Consider the following 15,215-nt stretch of genomic DNA (forward strand, 5'->3'; position numbering starts at 1 on the left):
TACTACACATTTTACAGCTTGCTTTCTCCGTTAGTAACACAGTGTGAGCACCCTTTCATGACAACAGATATTCTCAAATAGCAATTCTAATGGTTGTAGAGCATTTTATCCTATAGACATGCCATGATTTATTCATCTAAACCCAAATGTTCCCTATTAGGACTAATGTTGTAGTAATTAATCTTATATGTACCCCCAGGAACAGAACCACTGAGGGGTGCCCTGGTAGGATCACAGGTAAAAGGTGAGGATCTAGTTAATTATTCCTGTTCTGCTTATTGAATAATATCCATCTCTCCCCCACTATTATTAACTGCCATGCTGATCATATACTAAATTATTACATATGTATTTGGATCCGTGTCAGGGCTTTCTCACTTCAATTGGCCTGTTCTTGTGTCAGAACTGAACTGTTTGATTTTATACGTTTGAATACTGGCAGTAGAGTTCAACACTCCTCATTATTTTCCAGCCTGTTCTCATCTGTAATTCTTTTGGCTAACTTGGAAATCATTTTATCAAGCCTGTTCCCCACTTCCCATTTGATTTTCAGGTTTGGCTTGAAATTGTATTAAATGTATAAGTTAATTTGAAATTTTATTAGTAATGTATTACTGCTTAACGAATTACCTAGAAGTTTAGCAGTTTAAAACTATATATATATATATATATAAACACCGAAAGGGTCATGGGTTTGATTCCCAGTCAAGGGCATGTACCTGGGTTGCAGGTTCAATCCCCAGCTCCTGTCAGGGCTCATGCAGGAGGCAATCAATCAATGTGTCTTTCTCACGTCCATGTTTTTCTCTCTCCCCACTTCCTCCCTCCCTCCCTTCCACTCTCTCTAAAATCAATGGAAAAATATCCTTAGGTGAAGACTAACAAAAACAACAACAATGAAAGAACATAAACATATTCTGAGGGTTATGGGAACATATTTGCTGGGTGGTGCTGGCTCAGAGTCCCTTGTGGGTTTCAGGGAGACTGTTGGCCAGGGCTGCGGCCTTGCCTGGCCAAATCCTGTGCCATCCTCTCTCGTGACTGTTGGCAGGAGGCCTCATGACATGGTTTCCCCAGAGTGAGTGATGAGAGGAGAGAACCCAAAGGGGAAGCCCAAATGTCCTTTATCACTTGATCACAATGGTGACAGACAGATCCTCACTTCTGGCATGTTCTATGGATCACACAGACCAACCCTGACAGGTGAGGGGCCACACAGGCCACGGATACCAGGAGGCCTGGCTCCTGGAACTCTCTTGGAGGCTCACGGACTCAGATGAGTCGAGGACTTGAAAGCATTAGGCCTTTAGGTGTGTTCCCAGTGAAGATTTTTACTTTCCTTCACATGGTGCCCACATTGTTAAAGTCATTTCCAGTTTTTCATATCTGTCTGGCTGCTATTGTGAACGGGATCTTTCTCACCTCACATTTTCTAAGTCATTATTGCACTCGTACAGGGACACTAGCGATTTCCGTGGCCATAATTTTTCTGTAGTGCTTAACTGGTGACGAGGCAGAAACTACACTAGACTTTCACTGAGCCCTTGGATTGCAAAACTGAGACCAGGTGAGATCCCACATGTGCTCTGGAGAGCAGCTTCCCCAGTGACTGTGAGCAGGGGAGGTGGCACCGGGACGGAGAGGCTTCCTGCAGCGGGGCCTCACGTGGTGCTGTGCCCAGGCATTTCCAGGGCCCAGATGATGGGCTTCTCGGCCAGCATGTGACCCTGTCTTTGAGGGAGTCTGTGTTTAGGGTGTGAGAGTTCAGCCATGGCTGGCAGCCTAGGCCAGTCCACCTTGTGTCCCACAGATTCAGCCCATCTGCCTGACTCCCAGGTCCACATCTCCAGTGATCTCTCTTCAGAATCCTGTTCTGGATTTCCCCCCAGTGAACGCACCAGCTCTAATCAATTCCACTGTGGAAGTTCCCTCCCTCCTCCTCTTTTCCATTCGGTATTTATCTGGCACCTGCCACATCCAAGCAGCCTCTAGGCACTGAGGGAGTCAGTGGAGCATGTGCCCTGGGCTTGTTACCTTCTAACGGCAGTGTTAAGGGGGAAAATGAGCAGAAAAAGGAGGATCGGGAGTATAGAGGAACCTCAAGTTTGACTTGAAGGAGGTGATTGAGCCGCGTGGGTTCCAGGCCGAGGGAACAGCCAGTGTAAGGCCCTGGGGAGGGAGGGTGCCTGGTGTGTGGCAGAAAGCCAAGGAGCCAGTGGGATGGAGCCAGTGATGGAGGGAGAGTGGCGGGCGGGGCTATCTGAGGAGGTGGGGAGTGAGGCAGATCATGGGCCCTTGTGAGGACTTGGGCTTTGACTCAATAAAATGGGAGCCACTGCAAGGTTTTAACAGAGATCTGATCTAAGTTCTAAAAGGATTTTAGGTGGAAGCAGAGATAACTTGAAAGGAGGTGCTGGGATGAGGATTGTCTCCCATTTCTGCCCCCCTAGATCCCTGCCCCCCCACCCCCCCACCCCCGCACTGTGGGGGGCTTGGGCCAGAGCTTGCTGACAATTCTCCCTGCCTCCTGCTCTCCCAGCTCCTCTCCAAGCCAGCAGCAGAGCTTTCGAGACAGAACTGCCTCCCAGCCCTTCTCCAGCTCTGAAACCTCTGGTGACAAGAACAGTGTATATATCCTATCAGGCTGCCTCCCTGGCTCGGGGTCTGGCTGTGCCCGCAAGGTCCCTCTCTGGGCAGGGGCACTGGTGTGGACAAGGCTGCGCCTCCCCCCAGCACTAACTTCCAGAGGCCAATTTTTGGAGTCACATTTAAAAAGGACTTTTGAGATACATTTCATTTCAGTCATATGAATAGGTATCTTCTCCATGGCATTAAACAATATGGACTTGTCTAAAGTGGTCTTCCTCCCCTTCCCAGAAGAAAGCAAAAAACCGTGTGTTCTTCGATATTTTTTCTTCTGTGTACATAAACACAAAATTTTAAAAACTGCCTTACACTGTGTACAATATTGTGCATGTCACCTTTTCACTGTATCTGCCAAGCAGACTGCCTTTCTTTGGTTCCCAGCCGCTTGCACATTTCGTGTGCGGACCCCTGCCCCAGAAGAAATTTCGTTAGCACGCAAAATTAAACACCACATTGGCCAATGAAAAATAAAAACAAAATAAATCCAGTTGAAAGGCAGCAGAAATCAATCTGTATCTGAATACCCCAGGGTCCCTGGCCTCATTGTCAGTCACCAGGTACTGTCCCGACGGAACCGCTGCCGGCTCCTTTCCTGCGTGGCCCCTGCCACTGGGTACGGGCCATTAACCGCCACTGTGTCCCCCTCGCTCCGCTGGAAAGGGGTCCCCCTCCCCTCGGGTCCCCGCGCGTCCCAGCGCATGCGGGGGCACTTAGCCAAGGTCCCCCACGCACAGGCGTCCCTCTCTTCGAGGCCGCCAGGGGGCGCCCCAGGCCAGACAGCGGCTGCTGCTCCAGGGAGGGCGGGTTGGCAGGCGGTCCCCGGCGGGAGATGGCGCCACGCGGGCCGAGGGGCTCCGGGCCGCGCCCGCCCCCGCGGGTCTCTCCGGAACCGGGACCCGGCCGGCGCCCAGGCTGCGCTCCGCCGCTTGGCCTCCTGCCGCACTGACCTGTACAGCCAGAAAGCGCCCCGCCCCGGGCACAGTGCGGGTGCTCGCGGCGGTCGTTTCGGTCTGGCCACCGCCCCCGTCCAAACGGCGTCGCCCCCACAAGGATGACACCATCGCCCCTGCGCCGACGGGGCCTGGCGCCCCCGGCACCGCCCGCCCCCGCTCGCTTGCTGTGCCCTGTGCCCTCTGCCCTCTTCCTCGCGGAGGCGCCTGACGATGCAGGCCGAAGGGAGGACGCTGCCGCGGCCTTCTTCGCGTCCTCTCTCCCCTGCCTCCTCTCTGGACCCGGGCTCCCGGCCACAGCGAGGGCAGGGCGGAAAAGGGTTGCGTGGGAGGCGAGAGGAGGCTGGAGAAGGTTCTGGGTCTAAGAACCTGATGGGGCCAGGACGGGGCATAGATGCAGTGTGAGGTGGAGGTCAGGGGACAGGGCGGGTGGGACAGGGTCCGGGCCACAGGCCGCCTGGCAGGAGCCTGAGTGTGGAAGCGCCTAGCATGGGTCGCTCTGGGACAAGCCAGCCAGACCTCGGGGCGGGGCAGCCTCCACACTTCTTTTTGATGCTGTGGGCTTCAAGCTCATCTGAACCCCCATAATTTTTCTTCCTGTTACCTGCATTCCATCACTCTTGGGTGACTGATCCACCTTGGTGCTCATGGGGAAGAAGGGGACATGAAGATCACCAAAGCAACCAGGCCACAGTGCCAAGTCCTGTTTGTTTTCTCCTGGTTGGGTTACATTTTTAAACCATCAAAAGATTCTAGTTACCAGTGGGTGTCAAATTTGAAAATTGGGTAGAGTCCCAATGTGGCAACTTATTGATTGAATTGCTGTAGGCGAGTCCCGTCTCTGAACCCCAATTTCCTTATCGGAACATAAGGGCAGCTGTGCGGAGCTCTGAGCACCTGACTAGGCTGGGCTTTAGTCTCAGCAACAGCAGCTCCTACCCACCTGGAAGCTAGCAACATCCCGGTCTGTCCAGGGTGGGTCAGATTCCGGGCACCAAGAAGATGCGTTTCATTCTTTTAGGTCATCTCCAGACACCTGTAACAAACAACAAAAAGATCAATGACAATGACCAAAATTGAGGGTTAATCCATCAGCCCATGCATAGCTTCAGAACCTCATTCTAGGGAGAGGGGAGATATCTGCGCCTTCCTGTCCTTGAATTCCACAACAAAGCCCCTGCAGTTGGCCCTCCTGATTTCATTTCTGTTTTCCTTCTTGGCTATAGCACAGAAGGAAGCTCTTTCCCCGCCTCAGGCAGTTTTAAAAGCATTACCTCAGGATGCCAAATGTCCTGGAGAGGAAGGTTGGAAATGAGGAGCAGGTGGAGGGATTGGCTGAGGCTGGCTGGCTGCTCTGGCCTGTTTGAAACTGGCTCAAAAGACGTGGAATTAGTAGGCAAAGCTGCCTCCTCCTCCTCCTCTTACCTGTGGAGGAGAGATCGGTTCCTGGCTGGCCCGGGCAGTGTCATCGATACAGCTGGTGTCATCATTACCTTCCACTAACAGATCACTCAACACCTGTGGCCCAGGCAGGGCTGTGCTGGGGCATTGTCCTGAGGAGCTGGAGGCTTTGACCCTCCCCATTGTCCCTGAACCCCAGGGGAAACCAAGATATAGATGCTGCTGTGATGCGGTGCTTGTTGACCCGGCAGAAGGACTCGATTGCTCCTGGTGCCTGCTTCCCCTTGTACGGTCCCGGCTGCCTCTTGGCTTCCTGCTGCCTAGCCCCTGTTGCTGTCCTGGGCAGCGGAGATGAGTTTGTCGCTTGCTGGGAGCTGAGGCAAAGTGATGATGCTGCACAGAGAAGGGGCTCTTGGAGTGGCCCTGGAGTGAGAAGCCGGAGTGAGGAGTAGCCTGGGGTGTGCCACCTGTGTGGGCTCCCTGTCTGGCTGCCCTTCTGGAGTGGGCATCCAGGTGGCACCATGCTGCAGCAGATCCTGCACGACATGTACATCGACCCTGAGCTCCTCGCTGAGCTCAGTGATGTGCAGAAACACATCCTCTTCTACAAAATGCGCGAGGAGCAGCTGAGGCGCTGGCGGGAGCGCGAGGCTTGGGAGGCCCTGGCCCAGGCCGAGGGCCTCAGGCCCACGAAGGTCAAGCGAGGTATGTGCCAGGAAGTTGCCAAGGAGCTCATTATTGATGCCAGGCTAGGAACCCTTGTTCTGTGAGCATCTGGTCCCAGTAGCATGGGCCTTTAGTTTTTGACCAGGTCTGTAGGGCTCCAAGGCAGCAGAGGGGGCTCCCCGGGAACCATGATGGTGTTGGGGAAGGGGGACTTGCTTTTTCTTGTTGTGGGAAGCTCAAGTTCTGGAAGGACACCATTGGGATTTCAGATTGTCTTAGACATCGTTGGTGATTGCCTGGTGAAGAAGCAGCATAGTCTTGACACTCATCACTGGTTCTGGGACATTGGCTCCCCCATGTGGGAGGCACAATGGTTCTCAGCTAGGTCCAGCTCTGGGCACTGTTCCCCTCTGCCAATGGGCGTCTGAGAGGGGGTGTCAGGGAATGTCCTGTACCATGAGTAACCAACCAGCCCCCAGTGGCAGTAGCAAATGAAGACAAGAAGCAAGGACCCAACTTACATTTCAGGTGATTTACCTGTTGTCATGTGCCAGTCAAGCCCAAGGGCCGGTGCACCCTGAAGCAGGCAGGCTGCAGGGGTGTGGACGGGACTCGGGATCCTGGGGTGGCCCTCCCTGCGTGCTGCCTTCAGAGTGTGCAGAGCCCATTCCTCTTCTCTCTCCTTCACTCCCCACACGCTTCCTCTCGCCTCCATCTGCTCTCTAGAGTGAAGTGGGACTTGATCTGTTTAAAGTCTTCAGTCCGGGATGAAGTCCTGTTTCTGTTCTGGGCGTGCTAGCCCCTTGGGTATCTGGCTCCTGCTCTCCACTCCAGGCTCATTGGACAGTCCCTGCCGTGTACACAGGCCACACTCACCCACCCGAACATGCTCGCTCCAGCCTCTGTCTGCATGAGTGGCTCTTCCCATTGGAATGTCCCCTGCTTTCACCCTTCTGAGAAACTCCCTCCGGACTGGTCCCTTCCCCTGGAGTCTTTTGGGGATGCTCCTGGCACAGGGAAGCACTTACTTCTCTGCAGCTGCTTGGCACGCCAGACCCACCCCTGCCCTAGCACTTGCTACATTGTCGTTCTCATTTGTTATCTGCTTGCCTGGCTTCCCCAGGGGACTCACAGGCTTTACTCCATTCTGTCTTCCATCCCTGGGTCCAGCTCAGAGCTGGCACAGAGTGTTAAGCCCTCGTTTTGAACAAGATGCAGCAGGACCCAGGGGGCAGAGCTATGACTTGCCTGCACACGCCGGTGCTGAGGCTGGGCCTGTGGGCTGGCTGATCACTCACTATGACAGTGACAGGCTGCCTTTCCAGCCCTGTCCCACCGGGCCCTGGGGCCTCACCGGCTGCACAGTGGTTCTTCTGGGAGGAAGACAGATGCCTGAAAATTTAACTGCAAAAATATTTTTACGGTGATTTGTCACACATTGACATCTGCATTTTCATGTATAAATTATACATTGAACTCATTCGGGTTTCTGATGCAGATGACTCTTTTCTGGGTAATTAATTTTCTGATTTATAAAGAATGGAAAAATAGGAGGAAACACGCTGAGGAATGTGGTATTCCAGGTCAGGGTCCCTTTCAGATCTCAGCTCTTTGCTTCACTCCTGCCTGTGGAACTGTCTGGGCAGACAAGGGAGCTCGGGGGCTGGCTGTGCCCCGGAGGCTGAAGAGCCTGCAGGGACACTGATGCACAGTGCCTGCTTCCTGTCCTCCGGTCGTGGCGCAAGCTTTCAACAATCTCCCACCTTGGCAGTGAGCGTCATGTTTACCAGCTGCCTGCCCCCACCAAGTGTTCCCATAGCCCCGTGACCCCATTTCAGGAGAAGCCATGGCTCACAGAAGTGTCACAGTCCATCCAAAGTCATCTAGATACTAAGGCATGGAGTTGGGACACTCATCCTGTAACTTTGACCTTGGATCCAGTGACTGATGTTTTTCTATTTATTCACTTTTTCTTTTTTTATTAATGCTCACCTGAGGATATTTTTTCCATTGATTTTTAGAGATAGTGGAAGAAAGGGAGGGAAAGAGAGAGAGACATCTACACGAACGAGTCACATTGAATGGTTGTCTCCCACATGACCCCGACGGGGCTGGGGATTGAACTTGCAACCCAGGCATCTGCCCTTGACCAGAAATCGAACCTGTGACTCTTCGGTGCGTGGGCTGATGCTCCAACTACTGAGCCAAACCAGACAGGGTGTTTCATTCACTTTTGAATGAAGTTCAACAGATAATCTATGCACTCATTCACTCATTTCTTCATTCATTTCCTCCTTCATTCTCTTATCGAATGTTACTAAGTGCTGACTTTGGTAAACTGGACAGAGCTTCGCAGATCACAGGAAACACAGCCATTGGTGTGCCGGGAGCAAGGCTTGGTGCAAAGCAGCCTTTAGCAGGATATGTCCTCTTCCTTACCTTCATAGGCACCCCCTTCTCAGTTTTTGTCCCCTCCTCACCAAGTCTGTCCTGAAGGAAGCTGTGAGCCAGCATTCCTGAGCACAACATCCCTGAGCATAATTTAGTCCTGGTAAACCTGGAAGGATGTTTCGCCTCTTCCTGCCCATTGCCCCAGTGCTGCTGGTCCCCACGGCCTTTATCCCACCCTCTCTTTTCAGCGGATGTTTCCAGTTCCTACAAGGCCTTGCCTGGCGCTCTGTAGGGCTCAGGTGCAGGAGGGCAGGGCGGGGCAAGGTGTACCCCGTTGCTGTGACTCTGCATTTGTGCCTGGAGAGGGTGGGCACAAACATGAGTGACACGGGTCATTCCAGTTTACAGAAACTCGGGTTTTCTTGATCCTGGAACACGTATTTGGGGGCTGCACAGACAGAAGCTGGGGTGAGAGATGACAGTTATGATTGGACATGTCACTCCCCTGATGACACAGGCCTGTCTCTTTTGTCTTCACCTCATATTTGGGGAGAATCTTTTGATGTTCTACCCCATTGTCTTCTCATCTGCCATTGTGTTTGCTGTGTAGTCACATTTCCGACAGCATTTGGTGTTTGACAGGACTCGGTGTTGTTAGCGAGAGACTCTGGAGACAGGTAACATTCTGTCCTGCTGGATTTCAGCCACACCCCAGCGCTGCTGGGACCTTTGCGGTCTGGTTCCCTCCTGGGCTCCTTCACCAGCACAGGAACCCACGCCCATGGGGACCTGCAGCCTTCATGACCTCCGACCCCTCTGTGCTTGCTCAGTTATCCCAGTGTCTTGGAGCTGAGTGGGGTGTTGCCTGGGACACAGGACTCAGGGCACATGTGTTCAAACTGCTGTCCTGACCCAGAAAGCTTCCCCACCTGGGCCTGTCAGCTCCTCCATGATTGGCAGTTTCTGTCAGTGTTAAATCGGTTCCTCCGTGACCACCTTCTCATTCGTCTGGACATCTTTTGTCTGGGAACCAGACATCTTTCCCCACTCTCTTTCCCATTTTCTCCTTTAACGTGGCTGGCGCGGCCGCACTGTGAACCAGGCCTGCACCCGGGAGCTGCTGGCTTGCTGTCCTCTGTGTTTCCTGCTAGAATCCCGCGTGCCTCCTGTGCTGGCCCCCGGCCTGCCCTTTGCTCCAGCCTGCGGGATGCTCTAAGTGGAACTGGGGTCCAGCCCCACTGCCTCCATTCCCTACAGCTGGGTTCGGGGTGGCTCTCACCTCCTAAGCAATGCCCCCCTGCCGGCTTGGCCTGTGCAGCTCCGGAAGCAGCTGGGACCTGGGCCTGAGGGAGACACCCTCCTTAGCATCCTCGCTACTCCTGCCAGGCTTTGATGCCTCACATGGGTCTGGTCCACGCCCGAATGAAGCTATGGACACAGTCCTAGCTGTACACCTGCCTTATCTGTTTCCTGGGAACCCTTCAGTAACTATGGCAACCTTGCCTGGGGCCCTGATCCCTCCTAGCCTCAGTGTGTTCCCATTCCAAGCATGGAAGCCCTTGCCCGCAGACATTCCTAATGCAGCCATGCTCTTAATGGTTCCTGCCTCACACTTAGCCCTACAACCTTTCTTCACACAGCAGCCAAAGTGCCCTTTTAACACACTAATTAGCTCCTGCGTCTCCCTTCGTCAATGGCTTCTGCTGCACTCAGAGGAAATACAGATGCCTTTCGCTGGCCTCTGCCCACTCTCCAACCTGATTTCCACCCCTCTGCGTTCCTCAGCTCCCCCCAAACCCTCGAGGGGCTGGTTCCTCCAGCCTTCGTTTCCCAGTTCCATGCTGAGTTCTTCGCCGCCCGTCCCTGTGAGCTCCATCCCCCCTCCCGCAGCACCCTGCCCGCTCTTCTGCACAGCACTCGCCCCTTCTGTGCTACAATCCACACCAATTAAATTGACCATTTTAATCATTAAAAAGTGTGCAATCCAGTGATATTTAGTACATTCAAAATGTGCAGCTGCCACCTCCATCTTGCTCCAGAACATTTCGTCACCCCAAAAGGAAAGCCTGCATCCATTCAGCAGTCACGCCTCCCCTCAGACTGGCGCCCCCTGTCCCCCACCCCGCCTGAAAGTGCCATGAGACCCTGGCTGCTGCTTCCTTGTTCTGTCTCCCTGGGGAACAAAGCCCCATCCCCAGTGGGGGGCGCACAGGAGGCAGCCAATGGATGTTTCTTTCTCATGTTGATGTTTCTATCTGTCCCTTCCTCCCTCTAAAAAGCAATAAAAACATTTTTTAAAAATGTACTCAAATTTATTTTCTCTATCGTTATCAGGAATGAAACATTAGTTACTGAAGATGAGAAACATAAGGATATTTTTCTTTTTCTTTTTTTTTTTTATCCTCACCCAAGGACATTTTTCCATTTTTTCTTCAGACAGAGCTGGAGGGAGAGAGAGGAAGAGAGAGAGAGAGAAACAACAACGTGAAAGGGACACATTGAGTGGCTGCCACCCGGACGACCCAACCAGGGCCCGAGACAAACTGCAACCGAGGTACATGCCTTTAGCGGGAACCGAATCCCGGTCTCTCTGGACCGCAGGCCGACGCTCTAACCGATCAGCCAAATCGGCCAGGGCCATAAGGATATTTTTCAAGTCATGATTTTCTTGGTATAATCAAGGATTTTAGATTGATTTTGTTTACTTATTTTATCTTTCAAGATTTATTAACATCAGCAATTCCTTGGACATTGACTCTACTTTGTGTTGGTGTCATTGCTCCCTGCTCTTTGTCCCTCTGAGGGGAAAGCGATAAATATGTCCAGCAGCAAACCCCTCGCTGTTAGGATTTCCAGCAGGTCAAAGGGAAATCCTTAGACATCAAGAGAAATCTACACTTGAACCTGTCTTCTGCCCCGCCCTATTCTTGCTGCCATCACGTGACGGGCAACATTGATTTTGGCATGCTGATTTGCTTCAACCTCCTGCTTGAATTTTTCTGCTGGCTCCAAGAGTTTTCTAGTAAATACACTTGAATCATCTATCTAGTTGGCAATGACTGCCTGGGAACACTGGGGTGTCAGAGGTGAGGATGGCCCAGATTTCTAGAGCGGTTGCTCACGACCCCTTTCCTGGGCACTAGGGATAGTGCCTCCAGGACAGCACGTGGTGGGGAGGGCTTGAGGGGTTACTGACGGAATCTCCCCGCTGGCTCCTTTCGGTGCCTGGCAGGCATGGGGTCCCCTGGCAGTGTTTTGGCTGTGGTGTGAGATCAACCTTTCATGGAGCCCTTACTTGTCAGCTCTGAGCAGTCTGTATCTAGAAGGAGCACACTGAAGGTGTGGCCTCATCACCTGAAGGCTTTTGGTAGGGGGAGCCCAGAGGAGTTCCCAGAGAGGGGCCCAAATCCTGGAGGCTAAGAGGAAGGGTCGGCAGCAGTGCAGGGCCTAAGACTCACCCAGATGGAGCGCCTCTCTAGGTCTGGCCTTCCAGGGGCCTTTAAATGCCTTCTTTCATCTCTCCACCTTAGGGACCTGGGAGTTGGGCTCTTTATATTTCATAAAACCTAAGACACCATAGCTAGAAAGACACACTATTTTTAAACGCCACCAAAAAAGCTGTCACTTAGACATGATCCACTGTTATTTTGTCAAATGAACTAAAAAAAAGTCTGGAGGTGTTGGCTAGAAAGAAGTGACATTTACTCATGGTTCTTAGAGTTTGCAAACTGGAAACATCTAGGAATAAACCCAGGAATGTTCCAAGGAACAAAGGAAAATCATTCGTTTGAATAATGTGACTGAATCACATGAAATAAAAGAGCCCTGAACTCTCAGTCCGTTGCTATGAGTTAACTAGTGTTGATAATTGTGATGACGAATTTCAGGTGGTTGTCAAGTGTGGCCCTGCAGAGACTCCTCCCAGAGTTCTCACGCTTGACTGAGCCCCTCGCCTGGCGCATACTGTGCTGATGAGTAGCTGGGTCGTGTCTGATGCCAGACTGGGGAGTTACGGGAAAGTTTAAAAGTTTAAATGTCAAGATAAATTTTTTGTTTTTCCTCAAGCTTTAAGTTCTGTTAATAATGTAGAGTAAGGCTGGGAAGAGACCCCATTATTTCCCCTAGCTTCACTCTTCCTTGTTTGTAAGACATATCCTGATTTCAGAAGTGTTAAAATGTGTCTTCAAGTTAATGAAATGTTATTATTCCTGTTTGGGTTGAAAAATAACTATGACTAGATTTTAAAAAATCTTCTTGACAAAAGACACCAAACGGAGTTTAAAAGAAGAACAAAACAGCCCTGGCCGGTTTGGCTCAGCGGTTAGAGTGTCGGCCTGCGGTCCTGAGAGACCGGGGTTCGGTTCCCACTAAGGGCGGGTACCTCGGTTGCAGTTTGTCCCCGGCCCTGGTCAGTCGTGCGGGTGGCAGCCACTCGATGTGTTCCTTTCACGTCGATGTTTCTCTCTCTCTCGCTGTTCCTCTCTCTCCCTCCCACTCTACCTGAACAAAGGATGGAAAAATGTCCTCGGGTGAGGATAAAAAATAAAAAAAAATAAAATAAAAAAGAAGAACAAAACAGGATATAAAAGAGAGAAAAATATTTGTAACATATATCACAGACAGGACTAGTACCTGGAGAACTTGAAGACACTCTCCAAATCGGTTAGCAAAAGATAAACAATAGAAAAATGGGGCAAACAAATGAACAAGCAGTTTACAGGAGCAAACTTGCAAATCACAGTGACCACAAGGAAAGGTGTGCAACCTCATGAGTAAACCTCATCAATGCAAATTAAAACAGTAAGACTGGCAAAAGTTAGACAATTTGATAGTAGAAATGTGGATGAGGTTCCATGGAAACAGATACTCTCTCCTGCACTCAGGAGTTCAGGCACACGGGGATGGGTAGACACACGGCCAGTGCCTGGGGCCACACACCTGTTCAGTGGCCAGTGGCTCAGCAGAGACTTGTTTCAGTGCGTGTAGTCCCTGTCCCCCACCTTCTGGCCCTTGCCAAAAGCCCAGGGACTGAACGGACAGTTTTGCTCAGCTCTGGATGGAGGGAAGCAATGTTCCTGGACGGTGCAGGGCGCCAGCTGGGGGATGCTGGGTCCAGCAGTCCAGGGTTAATTTCTCTCCCCTTGCCTCAGGGGGATGATGCCACCTCACTGCTTCTCCCCCTCCCCCTTCCCCCTCTTCACGTCCCTGCTTCGTTCCCACTGGGAGTCAGCTGGGGCAGTTTCTGAGAAAGGCTGCCACCTGGTTATCTCCTGACTCCTGTAACCTGACCCCGGGCCCCAGCTCCAACTCCAGCTCCAGCTCGGAGCAACTGGGCTGAGAGGTAACAGGTTACAGACAGCTGCTTGTCCCCAGGCTGTCTGTCCCAGTGACTGGCATTACTGCTTTCCAGGTTTTTCTCATGTAAAAATTAGCAAAGCTTTCTGTGATTTTACCATTTGGAATCAGATTTTGCATTAGACTTGGGGGACTAAATTCTTTGGGTGCATTTTCACACTTATTTTCCCCCATCTTTTCAAAATTACATGGCTTTAGGTCTCAGGGATCATTTATTTTTATCCTATCATGTCACCGATGTGCTTACCTTCTGGCCACCGTGGTTGGGTTCTCACACTCAGATGCCATGATATGCTAAAGATGTAGGAAGTCTGGTCCCTGCCCCCAGTGCATGTCCAACCCTTGCCTTTTACGTTGTTCCAGATGAGGAACTTGAGCTAGGAAGGAGCAGGAGTACGCCTGGGGACCAGAGAGCCTCGCCGGCACACTGATTCTGCCGTGCCTCAGGGCTGAAGGGAGTTGGGGTTGGTGGTGGGGTACTGTGTATGTCCCAGTGATGATTACAGCAAGTGCCAGCATACATGGGGCATTATGGCCCTGGTGGAAGATCTTGGGTTTGTCCCTTGTTCTTCATGTAAAAGAGGCAAGGTTTCTGCAAGAGATATTGGGGAGCTATTTCAGGAGGGAGTAATGGGAGGATAGTTAATGTGACCGACTGGCCCCACGTCTGTGTTGCTGACTCTCAGTGGGTAGTTCTGAGCACAGCATGAAACCCTGGCATTATTGACAGTGAAGCTTATGCCCACACCGTGCTGGACTTCACATCCTTTGTATAAGAGCCAGTTTGTGCAATGGTCAGAGAGTCCGGGTTCAAAAGTTGGCTCTGCCCTTTCCCTAACTGTAGCTGTTTTCCACTCACTAATTTGACCATAGCAAGTTACTCAAGCCTCCTTGAACTTCAGTTTCCTCTTATGTAAATTGGGGATGATGATAATAGACCTTATCTCAGATTTGTGGGGAAGATGATATGACATGGTCTCAGTTAAACCTGGTATGTTTAAGGAACCTGATAGACATAAGCACATTTATCACGTGCCTAGTTAGTTTTCTTTCTTTCTTTTTCTTTTTCTTTTTCTTTTTTTTTACTTCCTCAGAAGATTAAGGTTCACTGCTAAAAACAAAAGGCACCTAGAGCACACCAGCTGTTGGCAGCCACCTCCCTGCAGGATTCGCTGGAAGGCACCATAACACTGGAAGTGGCGGGTCCGTTTGGAGATTATCTATCATCTGTCTGTCTATCTATCTATCTATCTATCTCTCTATCTATCTATCTCTCTATCTATCTATCTCTCTATCTCTCTCTCTCTCTCTCTCTCTATCTCTCTATCTCTCTCTCTCTCTCTCTCTCTATCTCTCTATCTCTCTCTCTCTCTATCTCTCTCTCTATCTCTCTCTCTCTCTCTCTATCTCTCTCTCTCTCTCTCTATCTCTCTCTCTATCTCTCTCTCTCTCTCTATCTCTCTCTCTCTCTCTCTCTCTCTCTCTCTCTCTCTCTCTCTCTCTCTATCATCTGTCATCTCTATCATCTGTCTATCATCTGTCAGGTACTGGAACTGGCTTACACGATTGTGGAGACTGGAAAACTCAACCACATCAATATGTCTTCAGTTTCTCTCAGCATTGTTTTTGAGACAAGAGAACACATTTTGTTAAATTGATCTCTATTTCATGTTTTTTTAAATGTTATTATAACTGGTATTTTAAATTAAAAATTTTACTTGTTTGTTAATAAAGTATAGAAATACAATTTATTTTTGTGTATTGATCACCTTATCTCCTGTGATCTTGCTAAAATCACTTATTAAT

At 50.9% G+C, this 15,215-nt stretch overlaps 1 protein-coding gene across 1 annotated transcript in view; it reads left to right on the top strand.

Moving 5' to 3' along the window:
- The first annotated feature begins 5,518 nt into the window (after positions 1-5,518).
- Positions 5,519-15,215, top strand: part of SH2D4B (SH2 domain containing 4B) — a 95,788-nt gene continuing 86,091 nt past the window's right edge. The window contains exon 1 of the mRNA XM_036265795.1: positions 5,519-5,702. Coding sequence (XP_036121688.1) covers positions 5,519-5,702 — 184 coding nt within the window. The remainder of the gene's footprint in view (positions 5,703-15,215) is intronic.

The sequence above is a fragment of the Molossus molossus genome, unplaced genomic scaffold (assembly GCF_014108415.1).
Source record: "Molossus molossus isolate mMolMol1 unplaced genomic scaffold, mMolMol1.p scaffold_m16_p_17, whole genome shotgun sequence".
Classification (NCBI taxonomy): Eukaryota; Metazoa; Chordata; class Mammalia; order Chiroptera; family Molossidae; genus Molossus; species Molossus molossus.